Source organism: Canis lupus, chromosome 5 (assembly GCF_048164855.1).
Source record: "Canis lupus baileyi chromosome 5, mCanLup2.hap1, whole genome shotgun sequence".
Classification (NCBI taxonomy): domain Eukaryota; kingdom Metazoa; phylum Chordata; class Mammalia; order Carnivora; family Canidae; genus Canis; species Canis lupus.
In genome coordinates this window covers 79,098,809-79,115,039 of record NC_132842.1, presented here as the reverse complement: position 1 = coordinate 79,115,039, position 16,231 = coordinate 79,098,809, and the positions used below count along the sequence as shown (strand labels likewise).

Below are 16,231 nucleotides of genomic sequence, written 5' to 3'. Positions count from 1 at the left end.
AAGTTAACACTATCTAATTAGAGAAAATGTGCTCATCTCTCTGGCATTATGGGAATGTGGTCCTGAAGCTGTGGGGGGTCAGCTAAGGACCCTCCGAAGAGGGTCCACCTCTCATCTGCTAGACCTGCAGCCCCAAAGAGTGCCTCCAAACTGCCCTCCCTCCCTCATCCACTCGCATCTCTTAGACATGCAAAACGTCAGAGCTGGATGGAGCATCGGAGGGCTTCTGATCCAACCTGCTTCTGATCCAACTTGCTCCGTGTATAGACAGAGCTGAGGCCCAGAGAGGTCAAAGCACTCCATTAAGATCACACAGCAACAGAGCCAGGACCTGAGGCAGGCCAGCCTTTGGGCTGCCCGTCCAGATTATTTCCTATGCCACAGTGACATTGTCCCCACCTTTCCTGTGTGGAGAACTCAAAGCTCTGGTTAGCTGGCTGGATGTGATGTTCCTCTTCAACAGCTTATCCACACTGGCTCGAGGCCCTAAGACAGGCCCTTCCCTCATTCTTACAACCAAGTCATGGACTCTCATCTCTGGTCCAACCCCCACAGGCAGCCTCCCAGGACTGCTTACCCCATGTCTAGTTCCCTCGCTTGTCAATTTGCTCCTTCCACACATTCATTGCTAAGCTCTTGGGCTTGGACTCAGACTACCTGGGGTTCCATCTTGACTCTCTTGTGAGCTTAGCAAGATATCTCACCTCTCAGGGCCCTGGTTTCCTTCTCTTTAAAGGAAGAATAATATGGGGTTGGGGGGAGCAGGGGTACCTGGGTGGCTCAGTTAACCAACTGAAAAGCATCTGCCTTTGGCTCAGGTCATGATCCAAGGGTCCTGGGATGGGGCCCCTAGTCGGAATCCTGCTTCTCCCTCTCCCTCTGCCCCTCCGCTCTTGCTCTCACACTCACTTTCTCTCAAATAATTTTTTTTTAAAAAGGAAAAACAATACAGACACATAATTCATGGTGCAGATTAAATATCAATCATGTAGAGCACTTAGTACCTAGCAAAGAGCTACTTGGAGCTAGTTCTAACTAGTGTATAGTGCCAAAAAATTGTCCTGAGAAAAAGTAAGATGCAGGTCCTGCCCAAGACATGGGTGATATGGTTAAGGGCAGGAATAAGAAGAATCTCCTATGGAATGTATGTATTATGGAATCTCAGGGGAGGGGCATCTAATCCCACCGAGGCATCTAGGAATGGAGGAGACACCACCTAAAACTGAGTTTTAAAGGGTAGCCAGGTGAAGAGCCAAGACTGCAGAGGCTGGACTGGGCCTGGCAGGTTTAAGGAACCTCACAACGTAAGGGGAGGTGCTGTCGGAGCCACAAGTGTGAGACAGAGGGATGAAGAGAGGCTTGGAGAGGTGGCCAGGGCTGGGTTACATAGGCCTCCAGATGCCAGGGAAGAGTCATGTCCCTGGAGATGACAGGGAGCCTGGGGAAAGGCTTCAAGCAGAGGAGGGACGCGGTCCGGGTGGTGTTTCGAGTAGGTCGTTCCAGGCTCTGGGGGCTACGTCTTCTTTGCTTGGCTCCCCTCTGCAAGGATGCACTGGCCCCGGTTGGTTTATTGTCAATGGTCAGGGAATGTGCTCTAACCAGGTCGATTTCAAAGGCCCATCCCAGCTACACTATTCTGTGAACCACAAATATGCCCAACAACCGAGTCACCGCTCCTGATACGGTCCACCGCCTCTCAAACAACGAGGGTGTATTAAGACAACTCTGAGCCCTCTGAGGGCAGAGACTGTGTCTTACTCATTTCTGCATCTCCAGGCACAGAGATTGCAAATGCTTTTTGATGAATAAATGCCCATCAAATGACATCGAACATGATCGGCTCTTCCTCTGAGCATTCTGGAGGACCTGTGGAATCATGAATATTCATCATCATCATCAGCATCAGACCCATCGTCCAATTGGGATTTTCATGGCCTGGGGCAGAGGTTGTAAAGGGTGCCAGATTGGCCACGTGTGTCGTGTTATCTGCTTTTTAACTGTTTCACATACTGCTGCTTCTCAAACTTTCTATCATAATTCTGAAAGAGCTAGGATTCCAGAGACCTGCCTTCCGGCTCTTGTTCCATCAAGATAAGCTAGGGAACCTCAAAGTCCCCTCCTGTGATTCGTAAAACCAGGGTGTGACTGGTGATTGTTGAGGTGATGACTGGCTGGGGAAAACACTGAGTCTGCAATACTCAGTTGTCTGTTGGACAACTTCCCTTCCCCTCCAGGCTTAAAGTGATAAAAGGCAAAAGGCGGAGGAGTTTTAGTCAGACCTCGGTACCCCTGAGCACATCCCATGACCTATAAGTGGGGTAATACGGTCTCCCCTGCTTGCTTGCCCTAAGTCTTAGAAACACTGCCTGCAAGGAACCTAACACTGGCTGGCTCACGATGCTGTGTGGCCAGATGCAAACACGGAACCCCGTGAGCCTCACTTGTCAAGTGGAGATAACACTCTGTAGACCCCCCCCCCCATGCACATAAAGTGCCCAGGAGACCTTCAAAACACCAGGAGCAGTGATCCAAGTGACCCCTCCTGAAGCTGTCTGCCTAGGATTCAAGTGACTGAGCAGAAGGGTTGAATTGGCAAAGAACTGCTAACTCGCAACTATCCCGAGGTCAGTTGAGTACTACCGCCCTCTGTCCTCACCTCCCTGCCATGGCCACTCCCCAGCCTGGTCCCGCCTGCCTCAGTGTACCTCCCTCCTGTTCAGCCCTCCTGGAGGTGAGTCCCAGGACGTAAGGTGGGAGTGGCCACAGATGGAGGGGGCTGTGAGTGCCAGCCCCGCCTGGGCTAGGACTGAGCAGGGACCTCAAATCCAGAACCTGGGCACCTGCGTGCCTGTGTTCCCCACTGGCTATCACCTCCTGTGGCGGGGACCATGTGCTGCTACTGGACCTCCCTGCCTCTGCTTGGAGAGGGGCACTCGAGACAGACTGGGTCTGCCCAGATCTGAGCGAGGCTGGGGTAGAGCAGATTGCCTTCCCCTTACACCCCCTCTGGTCGGACCTACTCTTGACATCTGCGCCGAGGGCTGAATTCTTGACAGATCATCACAGACACCCGCCACAGGCGGTTCATTCGTCCTCTACTAAAAGCTGGACTTTCTGACCGTGTCAAAGCTGAAGGCCAAGGAAGAAGGGGCTGCTGCCTTGGAGGCACTCTGTCACCCCCTCACCCTGCCCAGCCAAGGCAGCGCTATGGGAACCCAAGCTCTCCCCTGCACCAGCCGGGGCGCAGTACTGTCCCTCCACTAACGGGAGCAACACTCCCGTGGGGTATTCCTGTGCATGCAGGAAATTGGCCACCGCCAGCGAGCAGGAGGGCCAGGGGCTTTGAAACAGTGGAGAGTTTAAATTTGGACCCACCACCAACCAGCCGCATACCCCTAGCCCAGCAAACTTCCCCTCGTGGGCCATCTCATCTGTGAGGAGCAGACACCAGGGGAGCCGGCAGGTTGTGAGGATTAACCCACCTTGAAATTACAGCTTGAAAGAACATCCAGTCCAATATTCCAAACGTTCCTTTCCTCTCTGCTGTCCCCCAGCACTCCACCCAGGGCCTCTCACCGCCCCTCCCTTCGGGACTTCTTCAAAGATGAAGTTCTCAGGGCAGCCCTGGTGGCTCAGCGGTTTAGCACCGACCGCAGTCCAGGGTGTAATCCTGGAGACCCGGGATCGAGTCCCACGTCGGGCTCCCTGCATGGAGCCTGCTTCTCCCTCTGCCTGTGTCTCTGCCTCTCTCTCTCTCGTGAATAAATAAATAAAATCTTAAAAAAAAAAAAAAAAAAAAAAGACGACGTCCTTAGTGAGGTGAGGTCCCCCTACAGGCTGCTCTCCAGGACACCTGCCCCCAGGCCTCCACCTCACCAAGCCACACGCCACCTGTAGGAGCCCCAGACCACCTCTCTGCTGAGGAAGACACACACAAGGCCTCAAGGTCTCTAGATCATTCCACCGCGGTGAAATTCGATTCCATCTTGGGCAAGCCTCAGCCAAGCCACCGAAATTTTATTGACAAAAAAACAGGCTCCCACTTGGTTATAACGTGTTTAATTTGTGCTGTCCACACTGGACACTGCATAGAACAGGTGTCAGCCCCCTGAGAGCACCCCCGCCTCCCCCACACAAAGGAGGATAGGGGATGAATATTCAAAGCCAGGGAAGGGAGATGAGAGCTGTGTACAAGACCTCGGACTAGTTGGAGGTGAGAAGGGCTCCTCCACTTCTTTCACTCACAAACTCAAGGGGAGCAGGTCAGGGGGGCGGGGGGGGGGGGAGACAGCAACCCAGGAAGGGGCGATGTGATTCCACCCACAGGATGTTAACTTCTCTATGTGAGGAGGCGGGACTGTAGAAAAGGCCTGGTGCCCAAGGTGCTGGCTGGCTACTCTGCCTCGGTGACAGCCTGGGAGGGAAGCCAACATGGCCAAGAGGCCAGGACAGGTAGCCTCACTGCTTCCTTGAGGCGGTGAGGCCCTGCAGGCTGACCTCAGGCAGGGAAAGCCAGGCCCGGTGCTCACCGCTCAGGCCCCGGGAACTCCCAATCAGGGCCGAAGGTGCACTCAGACGGCCCTCCCTCTAGGTCACGGAGACTCCAGGGGGGCTGCAGCCAAGCTGCCACCTTCGCCACTGCGGACCAGAGGATAGTCCCACTGTCTCTTCAAGTGGCCGCTCTTCCGCCTGCTGACCAGAGTTCCTTCTTTTCCGTAGAAGGCAGATGGCAGGCTTCACTCTTTGGTCCTGACAGACATGTGCTCACATTACGAGGTGAGCAGGTGAGGGGAAAGGGACACAGTGACATGTCCAGCCCGGCCTTTTACGTGGGGTATCATTAAAAGGAAGAAAGGCTGTGCGACAGCCTCTTCAGAGGCGACTCTTCAGAGACAGCTCTGTGAAGCATACCCCACACCCAGAGCCCGACTCTGCCTCCCAGCTGGTTGAGTCACTCAAAGTTTAAGTCCACGGGAACCAGCAGTTCCCCAGAAAGGACCAAAAGATCGGGCCCTAAGCGATGAGGTGTTGTCAATCACACGCACACACTCCTCTGGTTGCAGGAAGGAATGCCAGGCTACCACACCCACCCCAGCGTGGGGCTGTGATTCTCAAGCAGGGCCGGAGGTGGGGAGTCCCCTCTTGTGGTGGTGCGGCAACGTCCCAGTGCTGGAGGTGTGAGACCTGGATGGCTCCCCAGCCTCCTCCCTCATTCATACCTGGGATAAGAGCTATCCCCATCGCTGCTCTTCTACAGGCCTCAAGACAAACATTCCTGAGAAGGGGGAGTGGGGTCCCTTCACCTCCACCTGTGGGGCTTCAAGACCATTAGCTATTGTACAACGGAATGACCCGGGTGATCTCCTGTCTGCAGATGGGGCACCTCTTGGGCTCTGGCAAGGCGCGGTAACACTCAGCACAGGAGCAGACATGCCCACACTCCAGAAAGACGCAGGACTTGAAGCTGTTCAGACACACGACACAGGCACTCTTGAGACTCTCCCTGTCCTCGGGCTTGGCGCGGCTCAGCAGCTGGGCCTCGTGCTCCTGGAACTCCTTCTCCATCTGTCTGAGGCGCTGCCTCTCCTGCCGCTGCAGGTAGTGCTTCCGCAGAATGAAGAAGAGGGCCGCACAGGTGGCAAAGCCAAAGACCAGTGTCAGGACCTTCCAGAGTCTGACGCTTGACTCCTGCCTCTGCAGCAGGCTGTCGAAGTCCTGGCTGCTCAGGTAGTACTGCATGCCCTGCTTGGGGGGCTGCAGGCGGACGGAGTTGTTGTCCAGGACCAGCTCGCCTACCCCTGTGAGGGTAGCACCAACCTTCAGCATCTCCTCGGTCTCCTGGATGCCTTTGGGCCGCTCGCCGCTGATATAGTGGCCAATGACATCGGTGAAGGACTGGATGGAGGGGTGGAACTTCTCGTACACTGTCTCCAGGCCCAGATCCTGCGAGTCCAGGGGCTTCAGCACTCGCACAGCCACGCCCACGCCATCCTCGTGGGGTACCAGGTCAAAGGGCACCGTGTTGGTCCTCTGGTGAATGATCTTGGAATAGTCATTCCTAAAACAAAGAGAGAACCCAAGGTAAAAATAAAGGACAGCAAACACCTCAAGCCCAAGCAGACAGGGGATGGCCTAAATGCAGGACAGGACAGAGTCTGAAAGAACTGCAAGAGTATGCACTGATCACTGTTATCCTAATGCCTCCTCATAAGGCAGATCCAATGCTCAGGATCCCAGGCAGCATCACTGGCCAATAAACGCTGTCAGAGACCAGCCTACCATTTATCTCTCTTTGCCACTTTCAAATAAGTATCCAATTCCTTAAGAAATTAAGCACAGAACTACCATATGATCTGGCAACCCCACTTCTCTGGGTGTGCATCCTGAAGAACTGAAATCAGGGTCTCAGGAGATTATCTGTACCTCCGTGTTCACTGCAGTATTCACAGGAGCCAAGACATGGAAACAACCTATTTGCCCATCAGGGGATGAGCAAAGAAAGAAAATGTGATACACAACAGTGCAACATTACTGAGCCATAAAAAAGAAGGGAAATTCTACATATGTGACCGTGACAAGAGGCAGGAGCCTGCAGGACATTATGCTAAGAGAACTAAGCCACTGCACAGAAAGACAAATATTTACATGAGGGACCTAAAATAGTTATACTCAGGGGCGCCTGGGGGGGGGGGGCGGGGGCTCAGTCTGTTAAGCGTTCCACTCCTGATTTTGGCTCAGGCCATGATCTCAGAGTGGTGAGATAGAGCCCCGTGTCATGCTCTGTGCTGAGCATGGATTCTCTCTCTCCCTTTGCCCTTCCCCCTGCTCATGCATGCAGGTACATGCTCTCTTTCTCTCTTTAAAAAAAAAAAAAAAAAATGAAGTAAAATAAAATGAAATAGTCATACTTGTGGAAACAGAGAGCAGAATGGTGGTTGCCAGGGGCTGGGGTGGAAGAAAATGGGAGTTGCTGTTCAGTGGGTACAAGGTGTTGGTTATACAAAATAAATATGTTCTAGAGATGTGCTGTATGTTACACTCCAAAATTTATTGATAGGGTAGATCTCGTGGGACATCTAGTAGCTTAGTCCATTAAGCGTCTGCCTTCAGCTCAGGTCATAATCCTAGGGTCCTGTGACTGAGCCCCACATTGGGCTCTCTGCTCTGTGGGTAGTCTATTCCTTCCTCTTCCTCTGCCCTCCCGCCCGCCCTGCTCATGCTTGCTAATAAAAAAAATCAAATCTTAAAAAAAAATAAAAGGGTAGGTCTCATGTTAAGCATTCTTACTATAATACAAAAGACAAAAAAAAATCTACTAGGATTGGTTGGAAAAATGGTTTTCCATTGTTTTAATAAATACTGAATTCATTAATCCATGCCATAAATCAGGGGTTCTCACACTTCAGTGAGCATACCAACAGATTCCAGGCCTCCCATCCCAGAAATTCTGGCTCGGTAGGTCTGGGATGGAGCCCAGGAATCTCCATTTGAACAAGATGCCTAGGTGACTCTGATATAAGAGGTCCTCAGACTGCAGGCAAGAATACCGTCAGCATGAAGAAACTGGTCTGGGCCTTGTCTCAAGGGAATCTGAAAACATGGAAACAGTGCCCCGGACACCAGCATTTGAGCCGACCAGCTGTGAGGCCTGGCCAGGGGAGAAAGGGTACGTACCAAAGGTGGGTTGTCCGATTCCACACCATCTTGTGCTCCTGCAGTGTCAGCCGCTGAATCACTCCCTTGCAATTTTCCACGAACTGGCTATTAAGTGTTTCTTTAACAGATCGAACAGCTCCTAAATGGAAACAAATAATTTTATTTCTGAAGAATTGCTCTGTCCTTCCCTTTAAGGTGATTTAAATTTTGATTTTAGCTTGAGTTCAGTTAATCAAAATGATGAAAATGGTATCACAGTAAGTTATGGTTTGCAGGTACTCTGCTAAGCACTTTACATGGATCCAACATTTCAGCTTTACAGCCACCCTAAAAAATAGGAATTCTTTTTCAGTTGGGACCAGGGAGGTTCAGAAAGGTTGGGTAATTGTGCCAGGATCACAGAGTAATAACCTGGGTCTTTCTGATCCCAAAGTCCAAGTTCTGGACCACAGCCCCACACAAAAGGCCATTCATATCAGCCAAGACTTTTATCAAACTTTGAGAAGAGGAAGTTTTAAATCTTGCCAATAAACAAACATACCTTCAATTACAGCATAAGGCACACATTTTCCTGGAGCTTCTGAAAGAATGCTCTTTAAGTCTTCGCCCAGGTGGATTCTTTTAGCTCCCTAAAAGCAAACGACACATTCAACTGGCTGCTGAATACTGCATGTTCTATCACACTTACAGGCCCAACAAGAAAAAGACTATTTACTTTTTTCATGTTGAGAGAATGAGGAAATCAGGCAGGAAGGAGATTATAGAGAATCACATTCCCAAGCTGTGCCCCAGAAGTTTCACCATAGAATCAGGCATCTGCCACCTTTAGAATGGGGGTGCCACTGACATTCTTTCTTCAGTTAACGGAAACATACCCTCCTCTTCATTTAGCTTTTTTTAGTGAAAATTGGAAAGGTACTTATCCGTTTCCATGCCATGGACTGAACACAATTTAATGTCTTCTTGACGACACAGAAGCATGCATCCAAAGAGCTTATGTGTAAAGCACAAAACCAGTGCCTGGGCCATGGCAGGGGGCTGGGCCATGGTAGGTGTTCCCCTCAGCAGGCCTGTATTACTCCATGCTCTGCACTGGTACACGACAGTAAAGGGGAGCCTTCACCTTTGCGGGACAAGGCTCTGTTCGCTGGAGCTATTCTCCTATTTTCCAGTTCATTGTCCCACCCTCTGACAAGCAGGCGAGCACTGTGAAGTCTGCTGTCACCTCTCTGCTCCTACCACCCCCTCCGATTCAGTTTCCCACCTGCTGTGCCTGGGGACCAGCCCAGCCTGGCACTGCTGCATCAAAAATAAGAGAATTAATAAAACCAGTGAACAGTTCCTGGGCGTCCAGGTCTTGTTCACTGCCGTCCCCCTAGTGGTGAGAACAGTGCCTGACCCACAGCAGGCACTCGACCTGTATTTGATGAATAAGTTAGTGAATGAATAATCACTTAGAGAGACTACAGTTGGCCCTTGAACAATGCAGGGGTTGGGGGCACCAACCCGCTACACTGTTGAAAATCTGCATGTACCTCGGGCTCCCCAAATACTTTACTCATAGCCTACTGACCAGAAGCCTTACTGATAACATAAGCAGTTAATCAACACATTTTGTAGGTTATATGCTGTATTCCTGTAATAAAACAAGCTAAAGAAAAGAAAATATTTTTTAGGGCAGCCCCGGTGGCTCAGCGGTTTGGTGCCGCCTTCGGCCCGGGGTGTGATCCTGGAGACCCGGGATTGAGTCCCACATCAGGGTCCCTACATGGAGCCTGTGTCTCCCTCTGCCTGTGTCTCTGCTTCTCTCTCCTGTGTATTCTCATGAATAAGTAAATAAAATTTAAAAAATATATATTTTTTAAAAATCATGAGAAGGGGCCCCTGGGTGGCTCAGTGGTTGAGTGTCTACCTTTGGCTCAGGTTGTGATCCCAGGGTCCTGCGATCGAGTCCTGCATCGGGCTCCCCGCAGGGAGCCTGCTTCTCCCTCTGCCTGTGTCTCTGCCTCTCTCTCTGTATCTCTCAGGAATAAATAAAATCTTTAATAAATAAATAAATATAAGAAAATACATTTATAATACTGTATTTGTTGGAAATAATGTGCGTGTAAGTGGACCTGCACAGTTCAAACCCATGTTGTTCAAAGGTCAACTGTATGTACCAGGCACTACGCTAAACACTTTACACGCGTATTCATGCAATGCTCCTACCACCCCTATACAGCAGACATTATTAGCCCCAATTACAGATAAGGAAACTGAGGCTCAGAGATATGAAATGCTTTGCCCCAAGTCACACAGCTGGTACAGCATCCACCACAGGATGGCCAGTTAGAATTTTTTAAAGGGGAGAGGGAATACGGTTGGAAAGACACTTGAATCAACCTTCAGTCCATCTATTGTGACTTTGAGCAACTTAATTTACCTGAGTCTCAATTGCCAAAGCTGTAAAAAAAAAAAATGGAGATAAAACTATCACTGGATTTTTATGTGTGTTCAATGATGTGTAAGGTGTGAAGGAATCTAGCCCAGGGGCTGGCACATAATAGGCAGGCAATAAATATGCATTCCCATCACTACGAGAGATGCACAAGGTTAAGACTCAAACCTACTCTGCGAGTTTTGTAATCTGATCAAGAAAACAGAACCTAAAATATTAGGAATCCCAACTCTTTCCAGGAAGGGGCTGTTTCAACTTCATTTGGGAACTAACTGGCAAAACTTTTAAGGCCACCCAAAAATAGATCCTGGAGAGTTCACTGCTTCAAAGGTCCCACATTCAGCCAGCTTGATGCCAACCTGATTTCAGACTTTTAGAGTCAGAAAGTGGAGTATCAGTTACACTCCTGGCACATGACTTCAGCAGTAACCTGTTTATAATCAAACAACTGGGCAGGTGGAATCTCACTAGGACGCCATTTGCACCACAAATCTAACTGCTTGGTAACCTGGTTCGATCCAGATGCATTCCCAAACTCCCCTTGACGGCAGGGATTTCACACATTGGTTCCTGAGCCCTTTTATTGAAAACAATATGGTGATAATGAACTAAGCCAGGTTTAGGAATCCTTCAAATAAACGTCAAGCGAAGCCCTAACTGTGGTATCGTGACATTTCAGCCAAAAGGAATCCACAAACATTCGCTGAGCGTCTACCACTTGTCAGGCACTGACTTACAACCTAGAAGAAAAAGCATACGTAAGACCCTGTCTCCGACCTAAAGAGGTCCATCTCTCATGGGCCAGTCAGACCGTCACAGTAAAGCAATGCGGTCAATCAGGAAAGGAAAGGAAAAAAGAAAAGAAAAAATAATAATAATCCCACACTTGGAATCCAAAGACCTAAGTTCCAACTTGAGGAGCTGTTAAGACTTTTCCCGGGAGTCTCAATAATTTCCCCATTTGCAATCTGGAGATGACTGTCATTTTCCATACCTCAAAAAAAAAAAAAAAAAAAAAGATTGTGAAGGAGGAAAAAAAAAAAAAAAACAAGATGAGAATGTGCTAAGCTGGAAAGGGCAGACTAAGAAAGAAAGTGTTATTTTTAAAGTAACTAAACCATCAAAAAAGGAAGAGTCTGTAGGAACAAGGAACTGAGTGGTTACATAAATGGGCAAAGTCTAGGGTTTCTGCACTTGCTGTTCCCTCCATCTGAACTGTTCTTCCCCCCAGACACCTGCACGGTCTCCCTCACCTCCTCCTGGGCTCTGTTAAATGTCACCTTCTTTAAAATAGCACACCTCCCTTTCTCCGGCACCGCATTTCCTCTCTTCCCCGCCTCATTCTGTCCTATTTTCCTCCCCATCTGTCACCCCATCCGATGTACTTGTCTGTCTGTACCAGACTGGAATCTCCATGAGGGCAGAGACTTTTGGTCTCTTCTATCCGTGCAGGAGCCCCAGGGCCTGGAGCAGAGCAGGCGGCCCGCTAAGAATTTGTCGAATGATGTAATCCAGTCGCGATTCCGGGTGAGGGGAGGGACTGAGAGGAAGAGGGCCAGGTGGAGCGGTTATCACGTGACCCGACTTCTGCTCGCCGCGCCCCCACCGAGACCGGCGGGGCGACACCTCTCAGGAGCCGGTTTCCGCCCTGGGGCGGTTTCCGGCCGGAGGCGAAGGGCGGGCCCACCGTTACCGGGGGGCAGGGTCGAGCCGGCGGAGGCCAGGCTGGCCCCAGCACTGACCTTGAGCTCCTGGGCGACCTGGGCCTTCTGCCGGTACACGGAGTACAGGACGGCGGTGACGACAGAGCTGGTGCCCAGGAGGATGAACTGGCCCAGCGAGGGCCGCCCCCCGCTCTCCATGGCTGGCGCGGAGCCCCGGGTGCCCGCGGCGACGCCGAGGTCAGGCCGCGCGCCCTCACGCTCCGCCGCCCTCCGCCCGGAACCGCGCCCCCCACGCCGCCCTTCCGGAGACCCGCTCCGCGTCGCCCGGCGTTGACGCAACGACGCCGGGGCCGGAAGTGGGCGGGGCCGCGCGGACCGGAAGGCGGCGTTGCCCGGGTGACCGCCCGGCTGCGGCGGCCTCCGCGGGGGCGGGGTCTCCGTCGCCGAGAGGCGGGGCGAGGGGGCTGACCGGAAGTCCGAGATCGCGGGTCTCTGGTGACCCTTTGCCCTTGGGAGCCGCGCTGGTCGTGCTCGGGTCGCTCTGGTTTCCTGGGGTTATTGTTGGGGTGTTTGATGGGCTCGTGATGGCTCCACCGAGACTAATGAGACTCCTAAAGCTCCGCCTCTTTAGGGGGGGAGGAAAAGAAGAGGACTAGTGTGTAGCAAGCCTTTGGGAGTGTTGCACCTTTAAGCTCAGGGCAAACCTTGAGCCTTGGAATTTTTTTTTTTTTCTTCCCACTTTGCAGATGCGAAGAGTGAGGCCGGGGACATTAGGGGATGTGCTCACAGTTGCACTGCTGGTGAGTGCAAGAGAGGAATTTATTGGGCTCCCAGAGCCCTTACAGCCAAGAAGGCAGATTTTATCACCAAAGTAGCCCCTTAATCTGTCATCACCCCCATATAACAACCTATTGTTTGTCAGCTAATAATTACAGCTGCTTTATGGTTCCTGTTTCTGTGTCTGTGTTTACAGACATCCTATTTAATCCTCACACCACGACTGTGGAGCCGATTTCAGACTATCTTCTGACCTCTTTAGTGATCTCCTTACTGAAATAATCAGAAGATAACCCAAAATCTGACCCAAAACATCAAGGTGTTCATCCAAGTTAGCTCCTCCTGGTTACGCTTTAAAAAAATTCTTGAAGGTGTAGGAATGTACCCGCTGGTCAAAAGCAATATATATGTAAAAGGCATCTGACATCTGTAGGTTGCTCCCCAAAAGTAAAGTCTCTTTATTAAAGAAATTGGTTGTCCGTGACATTTTCCTACCACATTCCTTAATTATCCTTGGAATCCAATGAGAATTGCTTTTCTGTGAACGTGGGGTTAGAATCTCCAGATTGTTCCTGCCCCCAGATACTTTTTGATGGTTTTCAACTAAGAGGTGATCATGAATTTGGTACACACACACATACACTTAAAGTTAAACCTAACTTTATTATTTTTTTTTAATGGAACTTGTCCAAAAGTTAATAACACATTGTGTTGGCAAAGGGACAGGGACAGGGGATCCCTGGGTGGCTCAGCGGTTTAGTGCCTGCCTTCAGCCAAGGATGTGATCCTGGGGTCCAGGGATCAAGTCCTGCATCGGGCTCCCTGCGTGAGGCCTGCTTCTCCCTCTGTCTGTGTCTCTGCCTCTCTCTCTCTCTCTCTCTCTCATGAATAAATAAATAAAATCTTAAAAAAAAAAAAAGGTACAGGGACAGAGACTCCCATATACTGCTGATGGGTGTGAAACTGGACATTCTTTATAGAGAACAATCAGGCAATGAGGATCAAGATTAAAAGTGCCCACACCTATCGGCCTAGCAATTCCACCTCCAGAAATTCTTCCTACGTAAATGTGTACATATCTGAATAAGACAAATATGAGATTATTCATTGTAGCATTGTTTTTAATAACAAAAGAATAAAAACAACTGAAACATTATCAATAGTTAATTGGTTAAATAAAATCTAAAAACACATGTATATGTATACTTAAAAATGCTCATATGTATATGAGCACAGTAAAGTGAAAAAGTGTGAAACTGTTTCAGTATGATCCCATTTATTTTAAAAAGGAAGGAGAAAAATATGTATGTTTATATATATCTAGAAGGATTCATAAAAAGCTGATAATACTGGTTGTTCACATAGAATCTTGTGGCTAAAGAACAGTGACTTTTCAGTCTTTTATACTTATTGAGCATGAATATATGGCATATTTTGAGTTAAAAGAACAAGAAGAACATGCTAGTCCCCAACGCATGATTCTGAGAGCCTCCTGCATCTGAGCCTTTGGCTGGGCACTAGAAAATATAACCATATACAGCCAGGCTCTGCCCTCTGGCTCTTCAGGGTCTCGAGGAGAAGCAGAAATGGACAGTTATCTACTATCCAGACCCAGTGAAATTAGGGCAAGCAAAGCACCACCAGTGCAGGGAGTTGCAGTTTATTTTCCTCCCTAGGGAAGGAATTTGAGTTCTGTAAACAGAACAAAGGGTGGAGTAGAGAGATGAGAATAAGAAAATCTTTTCATGCAGAGGGAACAAGATGATGAGCAAAAGTGCAAAGCTACCAAGAGCTGGCTGATATAGTCCAAGTTCAGGACATGTGATGACAAAGAACAGGGAGCAAGTAATGAAAAAGAAAGGTTGCAATCAGATCCTGTAGGCTCCTAAAAGCCAAACCAAAAATTTATAAACTCCCTCATTTTGGGGATGCAATCTAGTAAAGCCATTTGAGAACCAGCACAGCATGATCTAATCTGTTTTCTTATCATCAAAATTCTTGTATCTTTAGCACACAGCAGGGGAAAGAACAAAAAAAGAGTCATGAAAATGAAAACAGGTGTGATGTCTCCACTACGAGGGGTCCTTGTTTATGGCTTCTCACTTTTGGGGGGCCCTCTTGCTTTATTCTACATTCTTTCATGGGTTCCTTGGTAGTTTGTTAAAAGATCATCACTCCTCCTGGCCACCTGTCTTCGGCTCAGGTCCTGGAATCAAGCTCTGAGTGGAGGCCCTGCGCAGCGGGGAGTCTGCTACACCTTTTCCCCTTCCTGTCTCCCTGCTACTCATTCTGTGTGTGTGTGTATCAAATAAACAAAACACTTTTAAATAAATAAATAATTAAATAGGGATCCCTGGGTGGCTCAGCAGTTTGGCGCCTGCCTTTGGCCCAGGGCGCGATCTTGGAGTCCCAGGATCGAGTCCCATGTCAGGGTCCTGGCATGGAGCCTGCTTCTCCTTCCTCCTGTGTCTCTGCCTCTCTCTCTCTCTCTCTCCCTCTCTGTCTATCATAAATAAATAAATAAATCTTTTAAAAATAAATAAATAAACAAACAAAAAACAAAAAACATAAGACCCTCAACAAAATAGTTCGGTTTTAACTAACCCTGCCATTTCTTTGCCAAAAGCTGAAATCCTTCATTAGCCATGCTGAGCATGGTCCTATTGGAACATTTTGAAATGTACATCGTGTGGCCCTTGTTAGGAAGGATGAGAGATGGGCAGTTTCAGCTGCAGCCAGATGTCTCTAGGGAGCCATTCCCAGCTCAGAATGACTGTCCTCACTGACTCCTAAGGTAAAGATGAGCCTCTGATTTGAAGAAAGTGAGTCAAGTTCCTAAGGCACCAGGCAGAGACTCTGGGGGTGGCAAACCTGGGAGAGATGGGCTACCAAGGACAATGCCACCCCTGGAAATGTCGAGTACCAGACTTAGGCCATTCCTTTCCTCTCAGAGGAGCAACAATCCCCCGTGAGTCACTGGGTAAATGCTCTCTTAGGCTGTCCCTCCAGGGAGACACTTAGCAGGGTCCAAACTGATACAGAAGCAGGCATCTTAGCACCTGCACTGATGTTACCAGACAGGTGCCACAGGAGGTGGAAAATAGAAAAGAATCTCATCTGGTTGAGACTCAGTGTCCTTATAGAACTTTCCCTTGGGAGAGCCCCTAACATAATAAGTATTAGGAATTATATAAGGTATTCACACATTTTTTAAAAGACTTTATTTATTCATGAGAGACAGAGAGAGAGAGAGAGAGAGAGAGATCGGCAGAGACAGGCAGAGGGAGAAGCAGGTTCCATGCAGGGAGCCCGATGTGGGACTTGATCCCGGGACTCCAGGATCAAGTGCCAAAGGCAGGTGCCAAACCACTGAGCCACCCAGGCGTCCCTTCAACACATTTTTAATGAGCATTTTCCTCATGCAATCTACTCTCCCAGATATGGTGGGACACAAGGATAATGTACAGGACATGCCCCCGACCACTCACAGGCTACAGGTGAGACTTTTTCTTCCTTTTTACAATGGTTGAAACCCATCTATTTGTGAAAAGAATCCGAGATGACTTCCTAAGATGGAACCTACCATAAAACAGATATATTAAAAACAAATATAGAAATCAATCAGTAACAAAACCAGCTGAAAGGAGCGGAAAACTACCTGGTACAAGGCACCTAGGACGAATTAATCCTTACG

At 49.3% G+C, this 16,231-nt stretch overlaps 1 protein-coding gene across 2 annotated transcripts; it reads right to left on the bottom strand.

Annotated features, from left to right (window-relative positions):
* Positions 1 to 4,043: 4,043 nt before the first annotated feature.
* MUL1 (mitochondrial E3 ubiquitin protein ligase 1) lies at positions 4,044 to 12,086 on the bottom strand. Of its 2 annotated transcripts, none has more exons than XM_072828032.1 (4): positions 11,839 to 12,086; positions 8,198 to 8,285; positions 7,675 to 7,795; positions 4,044 to 6,058 (listed from the first exon to the last, which is right to left on the bottom strand). In XM_072828032.1, exons 1-4 carry the CDS (start codon positions 11,956 to 11,958, stop codon positions 5,329 to 5,331), a joined length of 1,059 nt encoding a protein of 352 aa, XP_072684133.1. In that variant the 5' UTR covers positions 11,959 to 12,086; the 3' UTR covers positions 4,044 to 5,328. The 2 variants fall into 2 exon arrangements, with proteins under 2 accessions (XP_072684133.1, XP_072684134.1); XM_072828033.1 differs by lacking the exon at positions 11,839 to 12,086 and adding an exon at positions 8,372 to 8,395.
* Between the last annotated feature and the right edge of the window lie 4,145 nt (positions 12,087 to 16,231).